The 20,048-nt window shown below is 43.7% G+C and overlaps 1 protein-coding gene and 1 pseudogene across 4 annotated transcripts; one reads left to right on the top strand and one right to left on the bottom strand.

Moving 5' to 3' along the window:
- Nucleotides 1-5,041: 5,041 nt before the first annotated feature.
- LOC125508962 (uncharacterized) lies at nt 5,042-8,356 on the bottom strand. 3 transcript variants are annotated; one of them, XR_015604633.1, is made up of 6 exons: nt 8,053-8,355; nt 6,876-6,966; nt 6,162-6,741; nt 5,951-6,067; nt 5,407-5,540; nt 5,042-5,319 (listed from the first exon to the last, which is right to left on the bottom strand). XR_015604633.1 is itself a non-coding variant. In XM_087526023.1 (6 exons), exons 3-5 carry the CDS (start codon nt 6,738-6,740, stop codon nt 5,427-5,429), a joined length of 783 nt encoding a protein of 260 aa, XP_087382149.1. In that variant the 5' UTR covers nt 6,741; nt 6,876-6,966; nt 8,053-8,351; the 3' UTR covers nt 5,042-5,319; nt 5,407-5,426. The 3 variants fall into 3 exon arrangements, 2 of the variants coding, with proteins under 2 accessions (XP_087382149.1, XP_087382148.1); XM_087526023.1 differs by having other exon boundaries at nt 5,407-5,513; nt 8,053-8,351; XM_087526022.1 differs by lacking the exon at nt 5,042-5,319 and having other exon boundaries at nt 5,442-6,067; nt 8,053-8,356.
- Nucleotides 8,357-11,491: 3,135 nt separating this feature from the next.
- LOC125508961 (uncharacterized) lies at nt 11,492-14,258 on the top strand (annotated as a pseudogene). Its single transcript, XR_015604632.1, has 4 exons — nt 11,492-12,533; nt 12,645-12,765; nt 12,874-12,918; nt 13,599-14,258. The product of XR_015604632.1 is annotated as an uncharacterized LOC125508961 (transcript).
- The last annotated feature ends 5,790 nt before the right edge of the window (nt 14,259-20,048 follow it).

Raw genomic sequence — 20,048 nt, 5'->3', positions numbered from 1 at the left:
GACTGCTGTCATATGTTGAAACTGGAAGCAAGGTGGCGAATAAATGACCTTTGCAACACTCATTGTATATCCTTGGCGTTGATAACGCAATATGAATCCACGGAAACTTGAGGTCGATTGTGGCGAGTTATAAATGACTCCGTATGATTTGTGTCAGTAATCTGGCCAGCGGTTCATCCCAGCTGGTTGTTTAACCAAAACATGGTGACAGCGACTTATGTGCCCTATCCATTGAATCATCCGGTGCAGGCGGGTGAGTCGGCTGTGGTATTATAATCCGGTGCAGATGGACGAGTCGGCCACGGCGTTTGTAAGCCGGCGCAGAAGAGAGAGTCGGCAGCGGCGTTGTAAGCCGCACGAACGGGCGGGTCAATCGTGTCGTTGTGTTGATATAAACAGGGCCGCAGAGGCCATGGCTTGCACATATATTCATAGATCATTATGGCGGGTCAGATGATATCCTTTATATGACCATCGCTCTTGCAATGAACATTTGCCCTGCACCCAAAAAATATCGCAAGCCAGAGTAATTGCTCTTTTAAAAAGATTATTATGTAATATGAAAATACGCTGGATGGATTTCACCTGATATATTTAAACCGGAATTTATCCACCACGGAGTTGATGATCACCACGGTGAAGCAGGGTAAATTGCAGGCGTGGTAAGCCACGAGGACGGGTGACTCGGCTGCAGGCGCGGAGGGATGTAAACCGAACATCGGGGGTGGCGACTTGCACGTGTATCCATCGAAAAACATGACATGGACGAACGCCAGTGCAGAGTTATACTGGTGCGCTCTCCATATCCGTCGTACAACATCTTTGTCATGAATAACATGGCGTGGGGCGGCTTAGGGGCATCGGCAGGCGGCTTGATGTGAGGCTGGGGCGGCTCAATCTGCCGCAACAGCGGGTGGAAGACAGGCGTGGCTGGCAAAAGGCGCGGTCAGCGAGTGTCGACTCAAGGCCGGCCGATGTGGCGGCTTGATGTGGCGGCTCAAGGCCGCGGTGGCGCGTCGGCTCACCGCTAGGGTGAGATGGCGGTGGATGCGCGAGGTGTCGGGCGGCTCAACAGGGCGCTGGCGGCTCACCGCGCGGCAAAGCGGTAACAGAAGGCAAGATGACTTGGCGGTCAGCGACCCGATGCTGCGGTTTGAGGCAGGCGCCGGCGGCGAGTCAGTAGACGGGCGGAGACAGCAAAGGGTCCTGGTGACTCTGCGGAGGTGACTTGGCGGCTCGGAGTTGGATGGCCCACGACAGTAGGCGGGGATGACCGAGGCCGGCTCATGCGGAGCAGAGTTGAGCAATGGGCGGCCCAAGCACGCACGTGCGTGGCCGCGATGGGACTAGTTTAAGTAGTACTGGAAGCAGCTGGGAAATGGCGTGAGACGAGGCGGAGCCACAGTCATGGAGTCAATGCCGAGCTCGGAAACGGCGGCTCAGGGCCACGACAACCTGTAATAGAGGCAAAACTGAGCGCAGTAGAACCGGAGCGGAGCCACACGCGCACAAGAGAGATACAGGACAACCTGGTAATGCGGACTCGCCGGCGAATGACGCAGTATGGCGGATTGGATATCACGATCGCGCCAAACCGGCCAAGGCAGGAAACGTCCATGGAGGTTCAACGAGGAAAAGGCAGCGGCCTGCAAGCCGGCCACATCGGAGATGCTGGAGCGCCGGCGAGGCGGCTCAGCGCAGTGCAGACCGCCGCTGGCGAGGCGACATGGCATAGTACAAGCGGGGCGACCCGCGGCTCAGGCTATAGGTGACTCGGAGCAGTGAGCTCGGAATCGGAGAAGACCGGGCGTGAGCTAGAGCCGCGCGGGGCAGTACGGGAAACCAGCGTGGGGAGCGGCCGCGGTAGATGGACAACCCGGCAGCGGCTCGTTGAGGTGGCTCGGAGTTGGAGCGGGAGGACCAAGGCGGAGGTGACTTGGAGCTGAGTCGAGTCTGTGGTGGCGGCTCACAAGTGGCAGAGGGGCTCCGGTGACCCAGCAAGGAGCGACGGCGACTTAACGTGGCCGTATATTGATAGTCGTTTTAAATAGGTGGCTCGGCGAGGGCTCAGGCAGGCCACGACAGCTCGGATGCTGCGAAGGCAAGTTGTGCAGGGGGGGCCATTGGCTCTGGCGCAGCGATGGTTACTTGAAACAGAGGCGGAGGTGGTTTGGCGGCGGCACCGACGGCCACTCAGCTGCGGTGGAGACTCAAGCGAGGTGGAGTGCGGCGGCGACTTAGAGACGGAAACGGAAACAGAGCTCTGACCTCATCCCTTCCCAAAAACTGTCGTCAGCCGCGCACGTGACTTTCCTTGCATGTATCCATACCAGTTTTTGGTCTTTCTCTTGATGATGTCGACTTGGTTTGGTTGCTTCAGACTTGTTAACTCGGATAGTAGAATCCGTTGATGCTAGCTTCTGCAGATTTCACCTGTGTGATTCACGTCACAGAACAACCCGTTGACTGTTTTAGGCCGTGGCGATCTAACCCGTCAGTCTTTGGTAATTTTCGAGACGGCTCAATAGATGCAACCCTAAGCTTATAATGCGAGCTCCGAAATTAACCATAATTCTGATCACAAAGACGATGAATTCGTCGGCTTTGTCCAAGGTTGTCCCATACTGGGCTGCCCCATGCGATTGTTCCGTGCGGGCTCTTCTTCGTCCGACTGATCGCGAGCTTCTCAATCCCTGAAGAGCTTCCTCCAAGAACTCATCACCACCGTGCGTGAGCCCCACGATGGGGCGCCAACTGTCGTGGATTTGTCATGGCAGATATCCTAGTGTGAGGATTTAGTCGTGAGGCCAACGCATCTATGTGGTAGCTCGAGAGGGGTTGATCGAGACGGAAGACGCAAAGCGGATCATCACACAAGACAAGGATTTAGACAGCTTTGGGCCCCGGGAACCATCATCTGGAATAGCCCTACATGTTGTTTGTGGCTAGGTCTCATTATGCTCATGAGGGAGTCGCTGCATAAACCGGCTCTCCTCCTTAGTTGTGTCTAGACCTAGAGATTATTTTCTCTTCCTTGCCTCCTCTCTTTGGGGAGCCCTGCCCCTCCTTATATATGTTGAAGGGGCGGTTTACATGACTAGTCCTAGTTGGATTAGGATTACTCTATTACAGGTGGAGTCCTAGTCTTGCTTCCTTTGTAAGGGAATACTCCTTATGCTTTCCTCTTAACCCCCCCCCCCCCCCCCATAACATGAACCGGACTTCTGGGCCTTGGGAATAGTCCTTTATCTGACCCGTCGTCGGGGTCATTCCTGAGTCGCCAGGCTCGTAAATCGTCAGAGTAGTGAACTGACAAACTCATGAATCGCCAGTCCTCGGGCGAGATATGATGAAGCGCCAAGTCCGGCCGTGTTATACTTCCGGTCGGGTTACGCCGCGGGGTGTATCCCCGACACTACTATATTCTTTTTCTTGCTCTTTTTTGACTTTTCCATGTCAAGTCGTACCCACAACACAAAAGAATAAAATCGCTCTTCAGAACTCATTGATGCATGATACAGACAAGCTATACTTTGATGTAAGACAACCGTATGAGGATGGAATATGTAAGAAAAATAGGACGGTGTGACATATTCATAGCTACAATGTGTAAACTAAGCAGAAGGATTTTTAAAAAAATAGAAGTAATGCAAGCTAGACACCATATGAAAGATGCAACCAATATCACTCTGCCAAGTTAAAAGTGTCTTGTCATAAGTGGCATTTCGAAATATTAGAAGCAGTACCATGTAGAAATCAATGCAAGATGCAACCACTATCAAACTGCCATGCTAAAAGCATCTAATCATGAGTGACTGATGCGGGATACACAACAGCAGTACTTTGATGTAAGAACGTGATATGATTGATAGATGAAGTGTATTCTAGACACAGAAATGCATGTCATATGCACATGTATAACATATATACTCAGCAGGTGCAATTTAATCAAAATAGAAGAAATGCAAGCTAGACAACATATGCAACATGAAACCAATTATCACACAATCAACTTAGAGGAAGCACCTGCAATGGTGGAGTACGGGAGATGAACTCATCATGTAGACTTGGGGCTTCAACTTCATTAGCAATAGAAGTGGCAAATCTAGATAGTCTGTATTTGCGTCAGTCTGGAGGACCACCAACATCCCCTAACTTACTCTTTTCCTTCCTTTTTTCTAAAATTGCCTTATGAAGTCAAAACCAAAAAAAGATGAATAAAATTAGCTCTGCATAATTGGTTGATGCATGATACAGATGAACACTACTTTGATGTAAGGCAAGCACGGGATAGAATGACAGAATATATACAAAAAAGACAGCATTGCATATTCAGACGTACGATAGGATGATGAAATATGTATGAAAAACAGTAAGCAGAAGGCATTTCAACAAAATTAGAAGAAATGAAGCTAGGCAACAAGAGGACAGACCTTTCGTAATACCGTCTTGTGTTACTACAGGCCCAAAAGTGTGTTACTAGGCCATGTAGTAACACAGTTTGAAATGTGTTCCATTAGGCCGTGTTACTAGGTGGTCTTAATTTGTCACACATAATAATTGTTACCATATGTTAAAAATTGTGTTACAGTTATTACAGTAACATGTGTGTTATGTGTTACCGAACATCCTGGTAACACATATTTGTAATTATAGTAACACCGATAACATATTTTCATAGACGTAGAACATCGGTGGTAACATGTTTTTGTAACTATAGTAACACAACAGGTAACACATTTCTTTAGCACCGGAACACAACTAGTAACATAATATCCAAATATTGTAATAGCATAACTATAGTAGTCAACTAGTCTAGTAACAAATTTTGTAGCTATAGTAACACCATTAGTAACACTGCTATATCAATATGTAACATAATTAATGTATTTGTTTTTTTATTAGTAACCACAAAATTCAATACCCATTTTGTGGAATATAAATTTATTTAATAAAATCGATGCAATTGCGTAAATAGTTAAATCATTTTATTATTATGCTTGGCAGCATCAAAATGATATTGAAACTGAAGCACAACACATATAGAAACTCATATGAAGATATTTATTATGAATATACAAGTGTATGATACATATGCATTACAATAAAGATATCAGTCATATCATTTTGAGCATAGAAAACACAACTATGGAGAATATTACATTTGCATCAATTCGATGAAGAAAAATATCATGTTGATGATATTACATTTATAAATCTATCAATGTAAACTACAACTATTGGTAGCTAAAATCTTCCAATTTTATTTGCTTCTTGATCCAAGAATTCAGCTGCAATTCAACTATCCTTCTCTCGAATCTATAAAAGAAAATTGCACATTAGATATGTGTGATTAAATGTACACAAATATGATTTCAAAATGTGGAAGAGATGATTTTAACTTACAAAAGCTGAAGGCCAGGCAATTAAGTATCCTGAATTGAAAGCCTCACCAATTGTCTTGCAATTAGAAACTTCCCTTGCCAGCTCCTCATTATCAAGAATAGGTTGATCTATGCGCACAAGGGCAAATTCAGCACCTAACTCAATACCACCAACCTTAGTTCTTGGATTAGTACTCCGAATAGTACCATACGCAACATTCCGCTTGTTGGGATATGTTGAAGTCTTTAAAACTACTTTGGAAGCAGCTTATATTATGATCAATATTAGCACAACGACATGATAATATAATTTGCATGAACAATATGAGATATTTTTAATGTCAGCCCAGTAAGGTGCCCTAGAAAACTAAATAAACTGGACCCGGCAATGAAGTCTAATGCCCAAGATCACCTCGCTTGCTCATGCTTGGTTAAATTTATCCTATACTTGCATACAGTAGATTGAGCAAAAATTGTAACAAAATCCATTTTTCAAGCAGACATGATAATGTGGTTTGGGTTGGGAATTTGGGTGCAGTAAACCATGCTCCTTGGTGAATCTTTACCTTGATGGAAGAAGTACGCTTTCTTTTTGAGCGAGCTGGGTGTGGGTGTTCAGTTCTAGTCCCCTGCTGGTTCGTTCTTGAAACAGATTCACCTGTAAGATCCCTGGTTTCCCTCACCTACCAGGATACAATAATATTAGATGGAATGATATTCATACCTTGACGCTACAGAAAGCTACAACTTCAAAACTCAAAAGCACACAAAAATTACCTCTGGCACAGAATCAATAACATGGTCTTGTGATGATGATGAATTCTGTTGAATTTGTAATTGGTTGACATCATGGTCCTGCAGAACGACCATACATCTTTTATTCCAATAATTACAACAGTAGATACAGATATGTAATAAGCATGGTTCAAGAGGGATACTTTGCGGCATTCCCATAGTAAGTTGCCCTGCCCCTTCAGCAGAGACACCACCGTGTTGTAAGAGAACACTCTCATTCGGATGGTTAGATGGAGCAATATGAATTTGCTTACTAGGCGGAGCAATATGATCGTCAACCTTCTCCTTAGACACATACAGATGGACAGCTTTCACAATCTCAGGGTCGGACAACATTTTCAACACAAGACCTTGATCATAAATGTGAACTAAGTATGAGCTGCCTAGACAGGGTTTTTTCGCATAGTACAGAAAGTCAATTGCCTGAAAGCCAACTTCCTCGATCATCAAGATTAAGTCATAATACAAGACATCACGCCTCATCATGGATCTTTGTAACATTTTGGCTTCCTGATTTGTAACTTCATAGTGCAGGTATATGGTCAACATGTCCGTCGCCATCCTAGATATATATAAATATCAATTAAACCATTACAAGTAAAGACAAATTAACTAATGACATAACAGGGACAATTTAATTTTCCAATAGACATGAGTTGTAGCAGATAAATGAGGGAAGGCGAAAGGAGAATCCACCTAGGACAAGATTGTAGTCTCGGATAGGGAAATCAAGCAATACAAGTTGTGGAAGTCCCCTCGGCAATTTGGTTCCCAGAACCGATGAAACCTACCAAAAGAAACATGTGAATCGAGAGGGTAGAGAAGTACAGTAGCATGTCAATGCGCTATCAGCTTATCATAACTCAAACCAGAGAGAGGAGGTACAAGACCATGGGTCCAGCCACACCCACACTTGGATATAACATTGTCGACGTATGGATTCAGGACAGGTTTAAGTTGAAAAGTGTACAGATTATGCAAACTGGGCATTATTCGACCGACGGCCAAGATTCTGTTAAGCACTAAGTGATAGGAGAGCAGCAGCATGTTGCCTCATGTGCCATCCCAAAATGACGAAGGAACCGAATGAGCCAACCAAGCATCATCCATCTCAGTTTGAGATTAAGAAAAGCAATCCTTCAATCAAGGGAACTCTAAAAAGCTTGCATCGGTAGAGGGAGAAATAATTGGTACAGAAAAAATGACAACTCTAAAAAGCTTGAAGTTTATGGTCTGTCATATTTCTCAAGAAATCTGATCAAATTTAAACAATAGTCAATGGATAGAGCCAGCCAAGCATCATCCATCTCAGTTTGAGATTAAGAAAAGTAATCCTTCAATCAAGGGAACTCTAAAAATCTTGCATCGGTACAGGGAGAAATAATTGGTACAGAAAAAAATGATAATTCTCCACAAGAATGTTGCAGCTTGAAGTTGAAGCAATTGGTCTGTTATATTGGTACAGGGAGAAATAATTGGCATAGAAAAAAATGACAACTCTAAAAAGCTTGAAGTTTAAGCTCTGTCATATTTCTCAAGAAGTCTGATCGATTTTAAACAATAGTCGATGGATCGATCTAGCAGAATTGTATAACACGCACATATATCAATGGATCGACCTGATTGGTGGATTAGGCATTGGCACATCGCAAAACTATAGTCAGACACAACCGTACATGGTTTATGGGCTTCTGTACATCAGTGATTGTTTAATTATTTGTCTACGTATGGGCTAATTATGCAATTAGCTGCGGCCATTAGGCATCTACAGTACACACTCTGATACGAATTGTTGAGGGGGGCGAGCGATTGGCATCGGTACAGTGATTCGTAGCAGTCAGATCAGGAAAGGGGTCGGCGTTCAGATCCATACCAGCCACGAGATCGCACTCCTTCGGGATGCAGGTGCCGGAGCTGAAGACCGACGAAGCCGTCGCCGCAACGATCCAAACGGCACCGAGGCAGATCGATGAAGCGGCGCCGAGGCAGATCGAGGAAACGGCAGATCGTACGGGAGTTGAGGTGGGGGTGGGAGGGGGGGGGGGGGGGGGGTGCAGGTGGCGGCCGCGCTGGCCGCTGAAGGGGCGGCGTCCTGGGCGTTGGAGTGCGGCGAGGTAGCCGCCGAACGGTGGGCGACTGGGCTGATTTGAGACCCAATTTATCTAGCGTTTTCTAGCTAATTGGAGGGAAAAGTAAGCGCCAAAGTAATTGGAGAGGAGGGAAAAGTAAGCGGCATGGTTGATGACTGGAGGGAAATTTCTATATATATATTTTTTATCGAGGAGAACTGGAGGAAAATTGTTTTGGAAGAACCGGGACATTGTTACATATATTAATTTGTTTGGCATGGAAATTTTCCAAAAAGTGTTTTTGGCATGAAAAAATAGTTTTTTTATTATTGATTGAAAGGGAAATTAAATATATCTAAATAGTGATGGCTTTATAAAATTGATTTACGTAACATGTGCTAAATAACCTATAATATGTTTTCTCTCTACTAACTAGTTGATATAAAAAAATATCGAGCTTGAAGCTGCAACCGACCTTAGACGATGACCGTGATGGTGTTGTTATGAACAACAACAATGATGATATGCGTTAGCTGCGACCGACCGTCGACGGTGTTGTAATGATATATCTTAGAGGCTGACACATCAATCTAGTCTCCTCCTTTGTTCCACCTCCATGGTGATGGAGCTTATGACGAGGTATCTCAACTACTCCCACGGTTCAAAAAATCAACCGTACTTTCAGTCGTACCAGAAAAAGGAAACTTGCGACCTCAATGGTTGGTTAAAGAAAAACATTGTAACTCGATCGACCTATATCACTCATGATCAGTCGCCTCAACCAAGATTGTGTCATTCCCACACGACTGCCAATGGAAGCGACGACCAGTGTGGGGGAAAGCGACGACCGACAATGCTAGAAGCTACGACCAGCCTGGGAGCATGTTGTGATCAGCGAGGCCGATGACTCCTAGTCGGTGCTGAGAGCGCATGGGGTGGTACTACAAAAGTGGCGATGACGATATGCGTCAGTTGCGACCTACCGCCGACGGTGTTGTAATGACATATCCAAGAGGCTGGAATATCAATATAGTGTCCTCCTTCCTTCCACCTCCATGGCGATAGAGAATAAGGGAGGGGATACCAGCTGCACGCACGGTTCAAAAAACCGAGAGTACTTGCAGTCCTACCGGAAAAGGAAACCTGCGACCTCGATGGTTCTTTAAAGAAAAAACATTGTAATTCGATCGACCGATCTCATTCTTGATCGGTCGTGTCGACCAAGACCGCGTCATCCCACACGACGAAGCTCGGGAGCATGTTGTGACCAACGAGGCCGATGACTTTTGATCGATGCTGAGAGCGCATGGGGTGGTACTATAAAAATGGTGATGACGATATGTGTCAGTTGTGACCTACCGCCGATGGTGTTGTAACGACATATCCGAGAGGCTGGCACATCAATCTAGTCTCCTCCTTCCTTCCACCTCCATGGCGATAGAGAATAAGGAAGGGGATACCAACTGCATGCATAGTTTAAAAAACCGAGCATATTTACAGTCGTATCGGAAAATTACACCTGTAACCTCAATGGTTCTTTGAAGAAAAATCATGCAATTCGACCCACTGGTCTCACTCTTGATTGGTTGTCTCGATCAAAATCGCGTCATCCCACACGACTGCCCCATGGAAGCTATATGTCTATGTGGGAGAAAGTTACGACCGATAATGCTAGGCAGTTACAACTGGACAAGGAGCATGTTGTGACCAGTGAGGCTGACGACTTTTGGTCGATAATGGTACTGCATGCGGTGGTGCTACAAAGTGGCGACGACGATATGTGTCAGCTACAACTGACCGTCGAATGTGTTGTAAGGACATATCCGAGAGGTTGTCACATCAATCTAGTCTCCTCGTTCCTTTCACCTTCATAGAGACAGAGAATAAAGGAGAGGATACCTGCTAAACTCATGGTTTATAAAACCGACTGTACTTGTAGATACACCAGTAAAAGGGAATATGTGATCTCGATATTGATTAAAGAATAACATTGTAATTCTGGCTAGGACGTTAATCGATGGACTTTACATCAGTCAACCATCCCATCATTACATTGAATAATAGTTTTTTTAAGGACCCGAACCGGCGGTTGGACTAGAAAAAATCAGAATGGATGATCTTGGTAGTTGGTTAGCTCCATCGACCATCCACGCAATCGAGAAAAAAAAGACGGTTGAACCAGGTGTTTTTGTAAAAGCCGTTCAACCGATGTCTTCAGAAAAGCTCATCATTTTAAGTGGCCGCATATTTTTTTCATGTGAATAAGGTAGGGGTTTGTCCCGAATCGGTGGAAATCCATCAACTATCCCCCTTCCGCCGCCGCCACCGCCACCGCTTCCAACATTGGGCGCAACTGTCCCTTCCGCCGCCGCCCTTCCCCGGTGCGGCGACGCCACCCCGCTCCACCAGGAGCCCAGGACCGGCGGGCTGGGGCCTCCCCGTACGAACGCGCCAGCGCTACTGCGTGCTGGTCCAGCAACCCCAGCCGTCCAGGGGACGCCATCGCCACCGCCTGGTCTCCAGCATCCAGCTACTCCAGCCGTCCCTCCGGTTGCCTCCCTCCTCTCCACACTCCAGACAGGACGACCGGCGGTCGCCTCCCTCTAGTCCTGACCAGGACGCTGGTAATATGAACTCTCTCTTCTTCTCTCTATTTACCTATTCTACTATTCTACAGAAGCATCTTTATGTCATATGTCAACTTGTGAAGTTTGTGAACTACTAGAATTAGAGATATTAGGGAAAGGAACTAGAGATTATTAGTGTATATGATAAATGCTGCTGCTGTTCACATTGTCTTGATTGTCCGATTGGAGCTGCTCTTTGCTAGTTGCATATATCTGGATACTGTGCTTGCTAATTGCTAGTATACTTGTAGTTGCTGGTTACTTTGTAGTATTTTATTACAATTTGTTTATCTATTGATTGGAGTGTTTATTAGTAATATGGCTTTAGAAACTGGACATTGAACCGGCTTCTCCAACGTCTTGAGACCCTTGTAACTGGAGCCAGAACAGGTTTGAGAGTGGCAGCTTCATGGCTTGCTGATGTGCTTCTCTTTTAAGTTCTAAATAGGACCCTTGTAGAAGTAAACTACTACTGCTAGACCATCCGACCCATCTATCTTCTGTTGTTGCAATAAAGACCAAGTCTGTTTAAGGAATTATAGGAAGACATGTTTATGTTACTTTTGTCCTTGTCACTCAGTGCAGTAACTACATTTCTTTTTGTTATAGTGTATCGATGGATTTATAATCTATAAAGGAGCTATTGCTTTCTCCTAGACCAAGTGAGGAATACTTGGCTGGTGTAGCTGGTTTTCTTGACTTTGCATACATCGGGAAAAGTTCTGATGCCAAGATCCTTTGCCCATGCGTCATATGTGTCAATGGATCGTTACGGAAGCGGGAGGACGTGTATGATCACTTGGATATACTGTTTGGGGTTGCCATGGGGAAACAACATCATTCATCTCTGCTAACAAACAAGGTGAAACTCCAACACACATGAGAAGTAACAAAAGGTCACGATCACAGTTTGAAGGAACAAAATCTAATATGCGACAGTTAGTGGAAGATGTTTTCTGTGGACCTCCAATGATAGAACCTGAAACCCAAAATCCATCTAAACCAGGACCATACCCTGAATCCCAAGCTTTCTATGACCTTTTGAGAGATGCAGATCAACCTTTATGGCCAGGCTGTGAACTATCCATACTTTCTCTTGTTGTTATTCTCTTCCACATAAAAGCCACTAACAAGTGGAGCAATAAATCTTTAAATGATCTGGTAGCAGTTCTGCAGAAAGCAATTCTAATGGTAAGAACTTACCTAGTACATTTTCTGACGCGAAGAAGATCGTTGGAAAGCTTGGGCTTAGTTATGTGAGAATTCATTCTTGTGAAAATAACTGCCAGCTTTATCGAAAAGAGAAAGCGAGTGATGATTTTTGTTCAGTGTGTGGAACTTCAAGGTGGAAGAACATACCATATAAAACTACTTTGACTATAAGAAGGAAAGAAGGAAGGCAATCCCAAGGAAGGTGTTATGGTACTTTCCAATTAAGCCAAGGCTTAAGAGGCTTTTCATGCACAAAGATACAGCTACAGCTTTAAGATGGCATGACCAAGAACGCACAAAGGTTGGAGCATTGCATCATTTAGCTGATTCAGAGGCTTGGAAGGCCATTGATTCCAAGTATAAACACATCGCATCAAATTCCCGGAACATGAGGTTTGGAATAGGAGCCGATCAAGTGTTTTACCTAGAAGACGAACTGAACCCAGGTTGGTCAGTGGTGATGTAGAATAAACTACCTAGAGATAGATGTGACACTGGAACTGATGAATGCACACGAGACGTAGAAGCTGAGCCATTCCATGTTTCTCACCTCACAGATATGTTTAAAAAGAAAAGGAAATATCAACATTGGGTAAGATCCGATATTGAGGGAACAATTGTCGGTGCTAATGATAATGCTTTGATCGATGAAGAACAGTGATGATACATCATATAAAGGTATTTCTCTGTTCGAGCAACATTTTCATGATTATATATACACTGTAGTTTTAGCTAAAGTCAAAGCTGAGTTTGCAGGACATTAATAACCATTTTATGTTCTTGCAGATTGTTGGCTGAGCTTACACCCTTCAGAAAATTCGAAGGAATGAGGTCTTCCACTCAACATATAAACCCATTTTTTTCTTTATTGCTTTTCAGTTTCTCGTCCTATTTTCCGTTGATGCTGCCATTGTGGATTGTGATAATTGTTAGTACTTCATCCTTATTGTCCTGAAGTAATCTCAAAGAGCGAGAGTAGCATGGCATCTTAAAATATTTTTGCCCCGCAATGGTGAGTGCTTCCTACAGGTGCTTAAACTACTTTAATTAACGCAGAGCAAGGCTTACTACGGTTTTACGAGTAATGCTACACGTACAAACGAGTAACAAGGTTTTACAAAGAGGGTTAATTTGATTGGTCAATAGGTGGGGAGACGGCCCACCCCCCTGAAAATCAGGGGGGGGGGGCAAGTTTATGATTGGTTAGTAGATGAAAAAAATCCTAGTCAGCGTGTAATTGCGTGTAACTCTTTGTATGTTTAGCATTATTGCGGTTTTACTAAAGGTCAAGCACCGGCTAGCACCAGAAGCAAGACTTTGCTTCCGTCCCTCCTCTTATGCACCTGTGCTCAGCGATCTTGAAAAACAACCCGTTTTTTTGGTTGAAGCATCCGCCTAAGCACCTGCATTGTACAAGGCCTAAGTATCCCTATATGCATTGATTTTAACTTGATTCCTTTTGATTTGTTATGAACTTTTTCTCGTGCGCTTCAGTAAATCTTCTTTTTCAGGAAATTTTGCAAGTGAAGATTACAAGGATTGTTCTAAACTGATGGATGAAGCAATGTGTTCTTTTAGCGGGCTTTTATATGTTTGCATAGTTTTTGCACTTCAAACATGAAGCTTGGAAAAATTCAGAAAATTGTTACTAAAGTTAAGCTTCATGTATGACAAATTGTCATTGGAAATAGATACACTTTTGTCGAAGAAGTATTATGTTAGATTTACCATCTTGTAAACTTAGTTTATGTCTGTTTGAAATTGGCGTTTTGATTTATGTGGGATGCTTGTTTGCTGTCAAAACCTGATTCAATATTTCCTTTGTTGTTGTGAACCAGCCATTGCACGTGTTACTTCTGTTGCTTGCACTTGCAGCTAGGTGCTAGCTGTTTTGCCTGTTGCTTACACTTGCAGCTGGTTGCTAGCCATCTTGCCGCTCTGATCGGGTGCCTAACTATTGATGATATGCAAGGTGATCTGCAGATATAGCTAGACCCCTAGTATAGTCCTGAGCTGGTATTATGCCTCTTGATTTTGTTTTGACTGGGTTTTTTGTTAGTACTCTGATGTACCATTTGCCTGTTGAGTGAATGTTGGTTCAATTGCCTGCAGTTGATACCTAAAAGAAATATTTATGTTAATCCTTAACGCCGTGAGTGGTAGTTTTTTTATTCCTTCTTAGTTTGATCAAGTTTTTGATGGTCACCATGAGCATGACAAAAATGCATGCATCTGAACTGTTAATGCAATGGCCAGTAGCAGAGGAGCCATGGGGACGCACTACAACAGAGACGCTCAAAGAAAAGCAGCAGATTGAGTAGCAGAGGTTGAAGTGCCCGAGAAAAATAGTACCCCCTCCGTTCCAAAATAGATGACTCAACTTTGTACTAACATTAGTACAAAGTTGAATCATCTATTTTGTAATGGAGGGAGTAGCCAAGTAGCCTTGGGGATGCACTATAGCAGAATTGATGGCAGAAGGGTAGCGGGGCCTCACGCAGATCACCATACAGCATGGCTGTGCCTTGTCTGGTGGAGGGCGCTTGACATTCCCTTCCTTCTCTGAACAGGTGGCTCCCCCTGATCTGATGCTCTCCTCTCCCCTTCGATCCCTTCTATCAAATCTGTTTTTTAGGCAACCTTCTCTCGACCTGGTGATGTCCTCTGGCACGATCACACGTGACACCACGAGGAGAGCAAGGCCTTGCACGGCCAGATGCCATCGCTGAGGTGTTTGGTGGGTCTCGTCGTCACTCTTTAAAAAAATCGTGTGACTCTTTCTAGTTTGCTGCTTCCTGATAACAAATTGCAAGCCCAGTTGGTATTGGGTCGTTGGGCATGCGGCGGCTCATGGTCAATGCTCCGATTCCTAGTTTCACATGATTTTTTATGACAATTCACTAGTTTTTTTGTTAAAAGACCAGCGCACCTTAAAAACCTGGACGAGGCCTTGGTTCCCTTTTCTCCGGTTGAACTGCCGGTCCGATTCTTAAAACTATCTTCAAATTTAAGCTCTCATTCGACGTTGGCCTTCCACTCCTTTGTGACTATTCACGTCAAATACTTAGTTTCATACGATCATAAGTGTGCATTTCACATTTATGGTCGTTGAGTTATCCTAAAATTTGCGTGAAAATATGGTTAATATGATATTTACTGCAGCCATAGCGAAAATAGTTTAGTATTTACCAACCAAACTGTATTGTTTTTCATACCATATTACTAAAGAATGAAACACTATTTACCAAAACAAGAACGTATTATCATGTTGACACATGAGCCCTATGTGTCAAGGTATTTGTGATCTATGCATGCAGTTGATTTTTGTTTTTCTAGTCCCACTATAATAGAGCTTGTAACACTATGTATTAACCATGATTATATGTTACTACCATTGTTGAACTACGTAACACATTTCGGTAACACATATTCATATGTTACCACGTCAAGATCTATGTAACACACTCAACCAACACATAATTGTATGTTACTATTACAATATCCCGGTAACACATTTTGAGGCCTTATATAGTATGTGTTACTGCCTGTCGGTCGACACAAAATGTTGTGTTACAGTAATTTCCCTTGTCACACATTTTTTAATCTGTTACATGATTTTGTTACTTAAAGTCTGTTTTGTTGTACCATATGAACATGCAACCAATATAACTCTATCAGGTAAAAAGTGTCTCGTCATAAGTGCCATTTCAAGAAATTAGAAGCAGTAAAAGCTATAAGACAATGCAAGATGCAACCTATATCACACTCCTAAGTTAAATGTGTCTTATGGGTAAGTGATCGTTGCAGGTATAAGTTGTAAGCTACGCAGATGCAATTCAAAAAAATCGGAAGCAATACAAACTAGACATCATACGGAACACGCAACAACATATAACAGTTCCAAGTTAGAGCAATTACCTGTGATGGTGGAGTAGGGGAGATGTGCTCATCATCCACACGTATGTTCTAGAAACAGGAACATGTGTCATATTCACATGCATTATGTGTAAAGTAAGCAGATGCAATTCAACAAAGTTAGAAGCAATACAAGCTAGACATCATACGCAACATGCAACCACATATAATAGTGCCAAGTTAGAGCAAGCACCTGTGATGGTGGAGTAGGGGAGACGTGCTCATCATCTACACAGCTACATTGACTATCTAGCCTTGTGTTGCCTTGCGAATCTTGTTGGGAGGATGCGGAGTAGAATCTGTAGAGACCTTTGTTTGAGTTGCTCCGAAGGGCCACCATCATCCACTGCCGGACTAATTTTCTTCATTTGTATTGATCTTGCATTGTGAAGTCAAACCGATAAGAAAAAGGAATAAAATTCGCTCTTTGGAACTCATTCATGCATGATACTGACGAACACTACTCAGATGAAAGGCAAACACATGATACGAGGATGGAATATGTACGAAAAACAGGACGGCGTGACATATTCACACCTATGATGTGGTAACTAAGCAGAAGGCATTTCAATAAATTAGAAGCACTGCAAGCTAGACACCATATGAAAGGTGCAACCAATATCACTCTGCCAAGTTCAAACTGTCTGGTCTTTCAACAAATTAGAAGCAATACATGCTAGAAATCATATGCAAGACACAACCAATATCATAGTGGCGATCATAAGTGACTGATGCGGGATATGCAAGAACAGTAGTCTGATGTAAGAACATGGTGTGATCAGATATACTATGTTCTAGAAACAGGAACACATGTCATATTCACAACCATTATGTGTAAAGTAAGCATATGTAATTCAACAAAGTTAGAAGCAATACAAGCTAGACATCATACGCAACATGCGACCACATATAATAGTGCCAAGTTAGAGCAAGCACCTATGATGGTGGAGTAGGGGAGATGCGCTCATCATCTACACAACTACGTTGATTGTCTAGCCTTGTGTTGTCTTGTGAATCTTGTTGGGAGGATGGCAGAGTAGAATCTGTAGAGACCCTCTATTTTAGTTGCTCGGAAGGACCACCATCATCCAGTGTCTTACCAATTTCCTTCCGCTTTATTGATTTTGCATTGTGAGGTCAAACTGACAAGAAAAAGGAATAAAATTTGCTCTTCAGAACTCATTCATGCATGATACTGACGAACACTACTTTGATGAAAGGCAAAGTCATGATACGAGGATGGAATATGTAAGAAAAACTGGACGGCTTGACATATTCACACCTATGATGTGGTAACTAAGAAGAAGGCACTTCAACAAATTAGAAGCACTGCAAGCTAGACACCATATGGAAGGTGTAATCAATATTACTCTGCCAAGTTAAAACTATCTTGTCATAGGTGGCGTTCATCAAACTAGAAGCACTACATGCTAGAAATTATATTGAAGACGCAAACCAATATCACATTGCCAACTTAAAGGTGTCCCATCATATGTGACTGATGCAGGATACACACGAAGAGTAGTTTCATGTAAGAACATGGTGTGATAGACAGATATAGTATGTACCAAAAACAAGAAAGCGTGTCATATTCACACGTATCACGTGTAAGCTAAGCAGATGCAGTTTACACTAATTAGGAGCAATACAAGCTAGACACCATATGCGACATGCAACCAGATATCACACTGCCAAGTTAGAGCAAGCACCTTGGATGGTGGAGTAGGGCAGCGGAGACTTGGAACTTGTAATGCACTAGAAGTACAAGGAGAATCCGTATAGATGCTTCATTTACATTGCTGCAGAGGACCACCATCGTCGCCTTCCTTACTCTTTTCTTTCCTCTTTTTTGATTTTGCCTTGTCAAGTCAAACCCACAAGAAAAAGGAATAAAATTTGCTCTTCAAAACTCATTGATGCATGATACTGATGAACACTACTTTATGTAAGGCAGCCACATGATAGGAGGATGGAATATGTATGAAAAACAGGACGGCATGACATATTGACATGTATGATGTATAAAGTGTAAACTAAGCACAAGGTGTTTGAACTAGTTAGAAGCAATGCAAGCTAGAAACCATATGAAAGATGAAACCAATATCACTCTGACAAATTAAAAGGGTGGCCTAACAAATGTATTTGACCAAATTAAAAGGTGTCTCATCGTAAGTGATTGATGCAGGATACAGAAGAGAGGTAGTTTCATGTAAGAACATGGTTAACACATAGATGTAGTGTGTACCAAAAATAGGAAGGCATGTCATATTCACAGGTATAATGTGTAAACTAAGCAGATGCAATTTACCCTAATTAGAAGCATTACAAGCTAGACACCGTATGCAACATGCAACCACATATCACACTACGAAGTTAGAGCAAGAACCTGCGATGGTGGTGTAGGGGAAGTGCGGTCTTCAAGTACAGAGCTATGTTTAGTATCTTCATTTAGGCTTGCTGTTTCTTGAGAATCATGTGGAGAGGATGAAACTGCACTCTTTATAAGAGTAGCACGTCTCATACTAACCCACGGGCATAATTGTCTCATCATAAGCGATAGATGCGGGATACAAAAGAATAGTAGTTTGATGTAAGAACATGGTGTGATAGGCAGATGTAGTATGTACCAAAAACAGGAAGGCGTGTCATATTTACATGTATAATGCTTAAGCTAAGGAGATGCGATTTAACAAATTAGGAGCAATACAAGCTAGGCACCATATGCGACATGCAACCAGATATCACACTGCCATGTTAGAGCAAGCACCTGACACTACAAAAAATATACACTTCCGTGATGATACGTGTTTGTCATAGTAGGTCGCGTTTTTTGTCATGCATGTACATCCATGATAAATTTATGACAGAATCAAGATAGTCATACCTGTGTTGTCGTAGAAGTGTTCCATGACATTACCAAAATTATCATCACGGAAGTGTCCACTTCCATGATGATAAATCGCGCGTCACAGAAGTGCTTTCATCAAGGGTGACCGACACGTGGCATCCACTGTAACGGAACGCCATTAAGCTATCGGGTCGGGTTTTGGATCAGATAACCCGTTAACAGCCCCGACCAATGGGGATTTTCCACGTGTAAAATCATCATTGGCTAGAGGAAACACGTTGCGGCTCATTGTTGGGACAGATGTCATCCACTCACTGGACAGAAGGCGCCTATGATACGTCGACACGTGGCACGGCCCAACAGTGGCCCATTCCTGTGAAAAGGCCGGCCCATTTGACTTGGTCAAAAGCTGGTGGGCCGGCCCATGGAAAGCCTGTTAACGACCTGTTCGCATATAGCCCATTTACAGCCCGCTAACCCAAGGCCCGTCACGCCCTATCCGAATTAGGCCCAGTAGCATCATCTAGGCCGTCCAATATGATTCCAGCCCGTTTTCACTTCTGGCCCATGTATAGCCCATGACGTCTTTCGGCCCATATGAGGCCCTTTGTAACTCTTGGCCCATTAGCGGCCCGTGCTGAAACTGGCCCGTAATGAACAGTGTATCACTTTACACCCATTAACGGCCCGTGGTGAAACTGGCCCGTAATGAACAGTGTATCACTTTATACCCATTAATGGCCCGTTATTCCGTTGGGCCCTCTCCAGCCCATGTTATCTTTCGGTCTTCTCAGAGCCCATTTATTCTTGGGCTCATTTCCAGCATTCGTTTACTTACGACCCGTTACTGTCATTTTCTGCTTGTGGGCCAAATTCAGCCCGTGGTTACAGTCGGCCCATTTGTGGTCCGTTAATACGTTGGGCCGTTTTCATAGCGTCATCAAATACGACCTATTAACGATGGCCCGTTATGGTCGTCCCATGAACGGACGATTCCAACTCTAGCCCGTTTATGGCCAGAATGCGGTCTGTTTGGCCCATGTTTGGCTAATCGATCATACGGCCCGTATAAGGCCCATTGATGATACGACCCGTAGAAGGCCCATTGATGATACGGCCCGTAGAAGGCCCATTGTTTCTACGGCTCGTAGAAGGCCCACTGTTTCTACGGCCCGTAGGAGGCTTAGCGTCACTACAG

This window comes from Triticum urartu, chromosome 5A, assembly GCF_056163025.1.
Source record: "Triticum urartu cultivar PI428250 chromosome 5A, HENAU_Tu73, whole genome shotgun sequence".
Classification (NCBI taxonomy): domain Eukaryota; kingdom Viridiplantae; phylum Streptophyta; class Magnoliopsida; order Poales; family Poaceae; genus Triticum; species Triticum urartu.
This window is presented reverse-complemented; position numbering and strand designations above follow the sequence as displayed.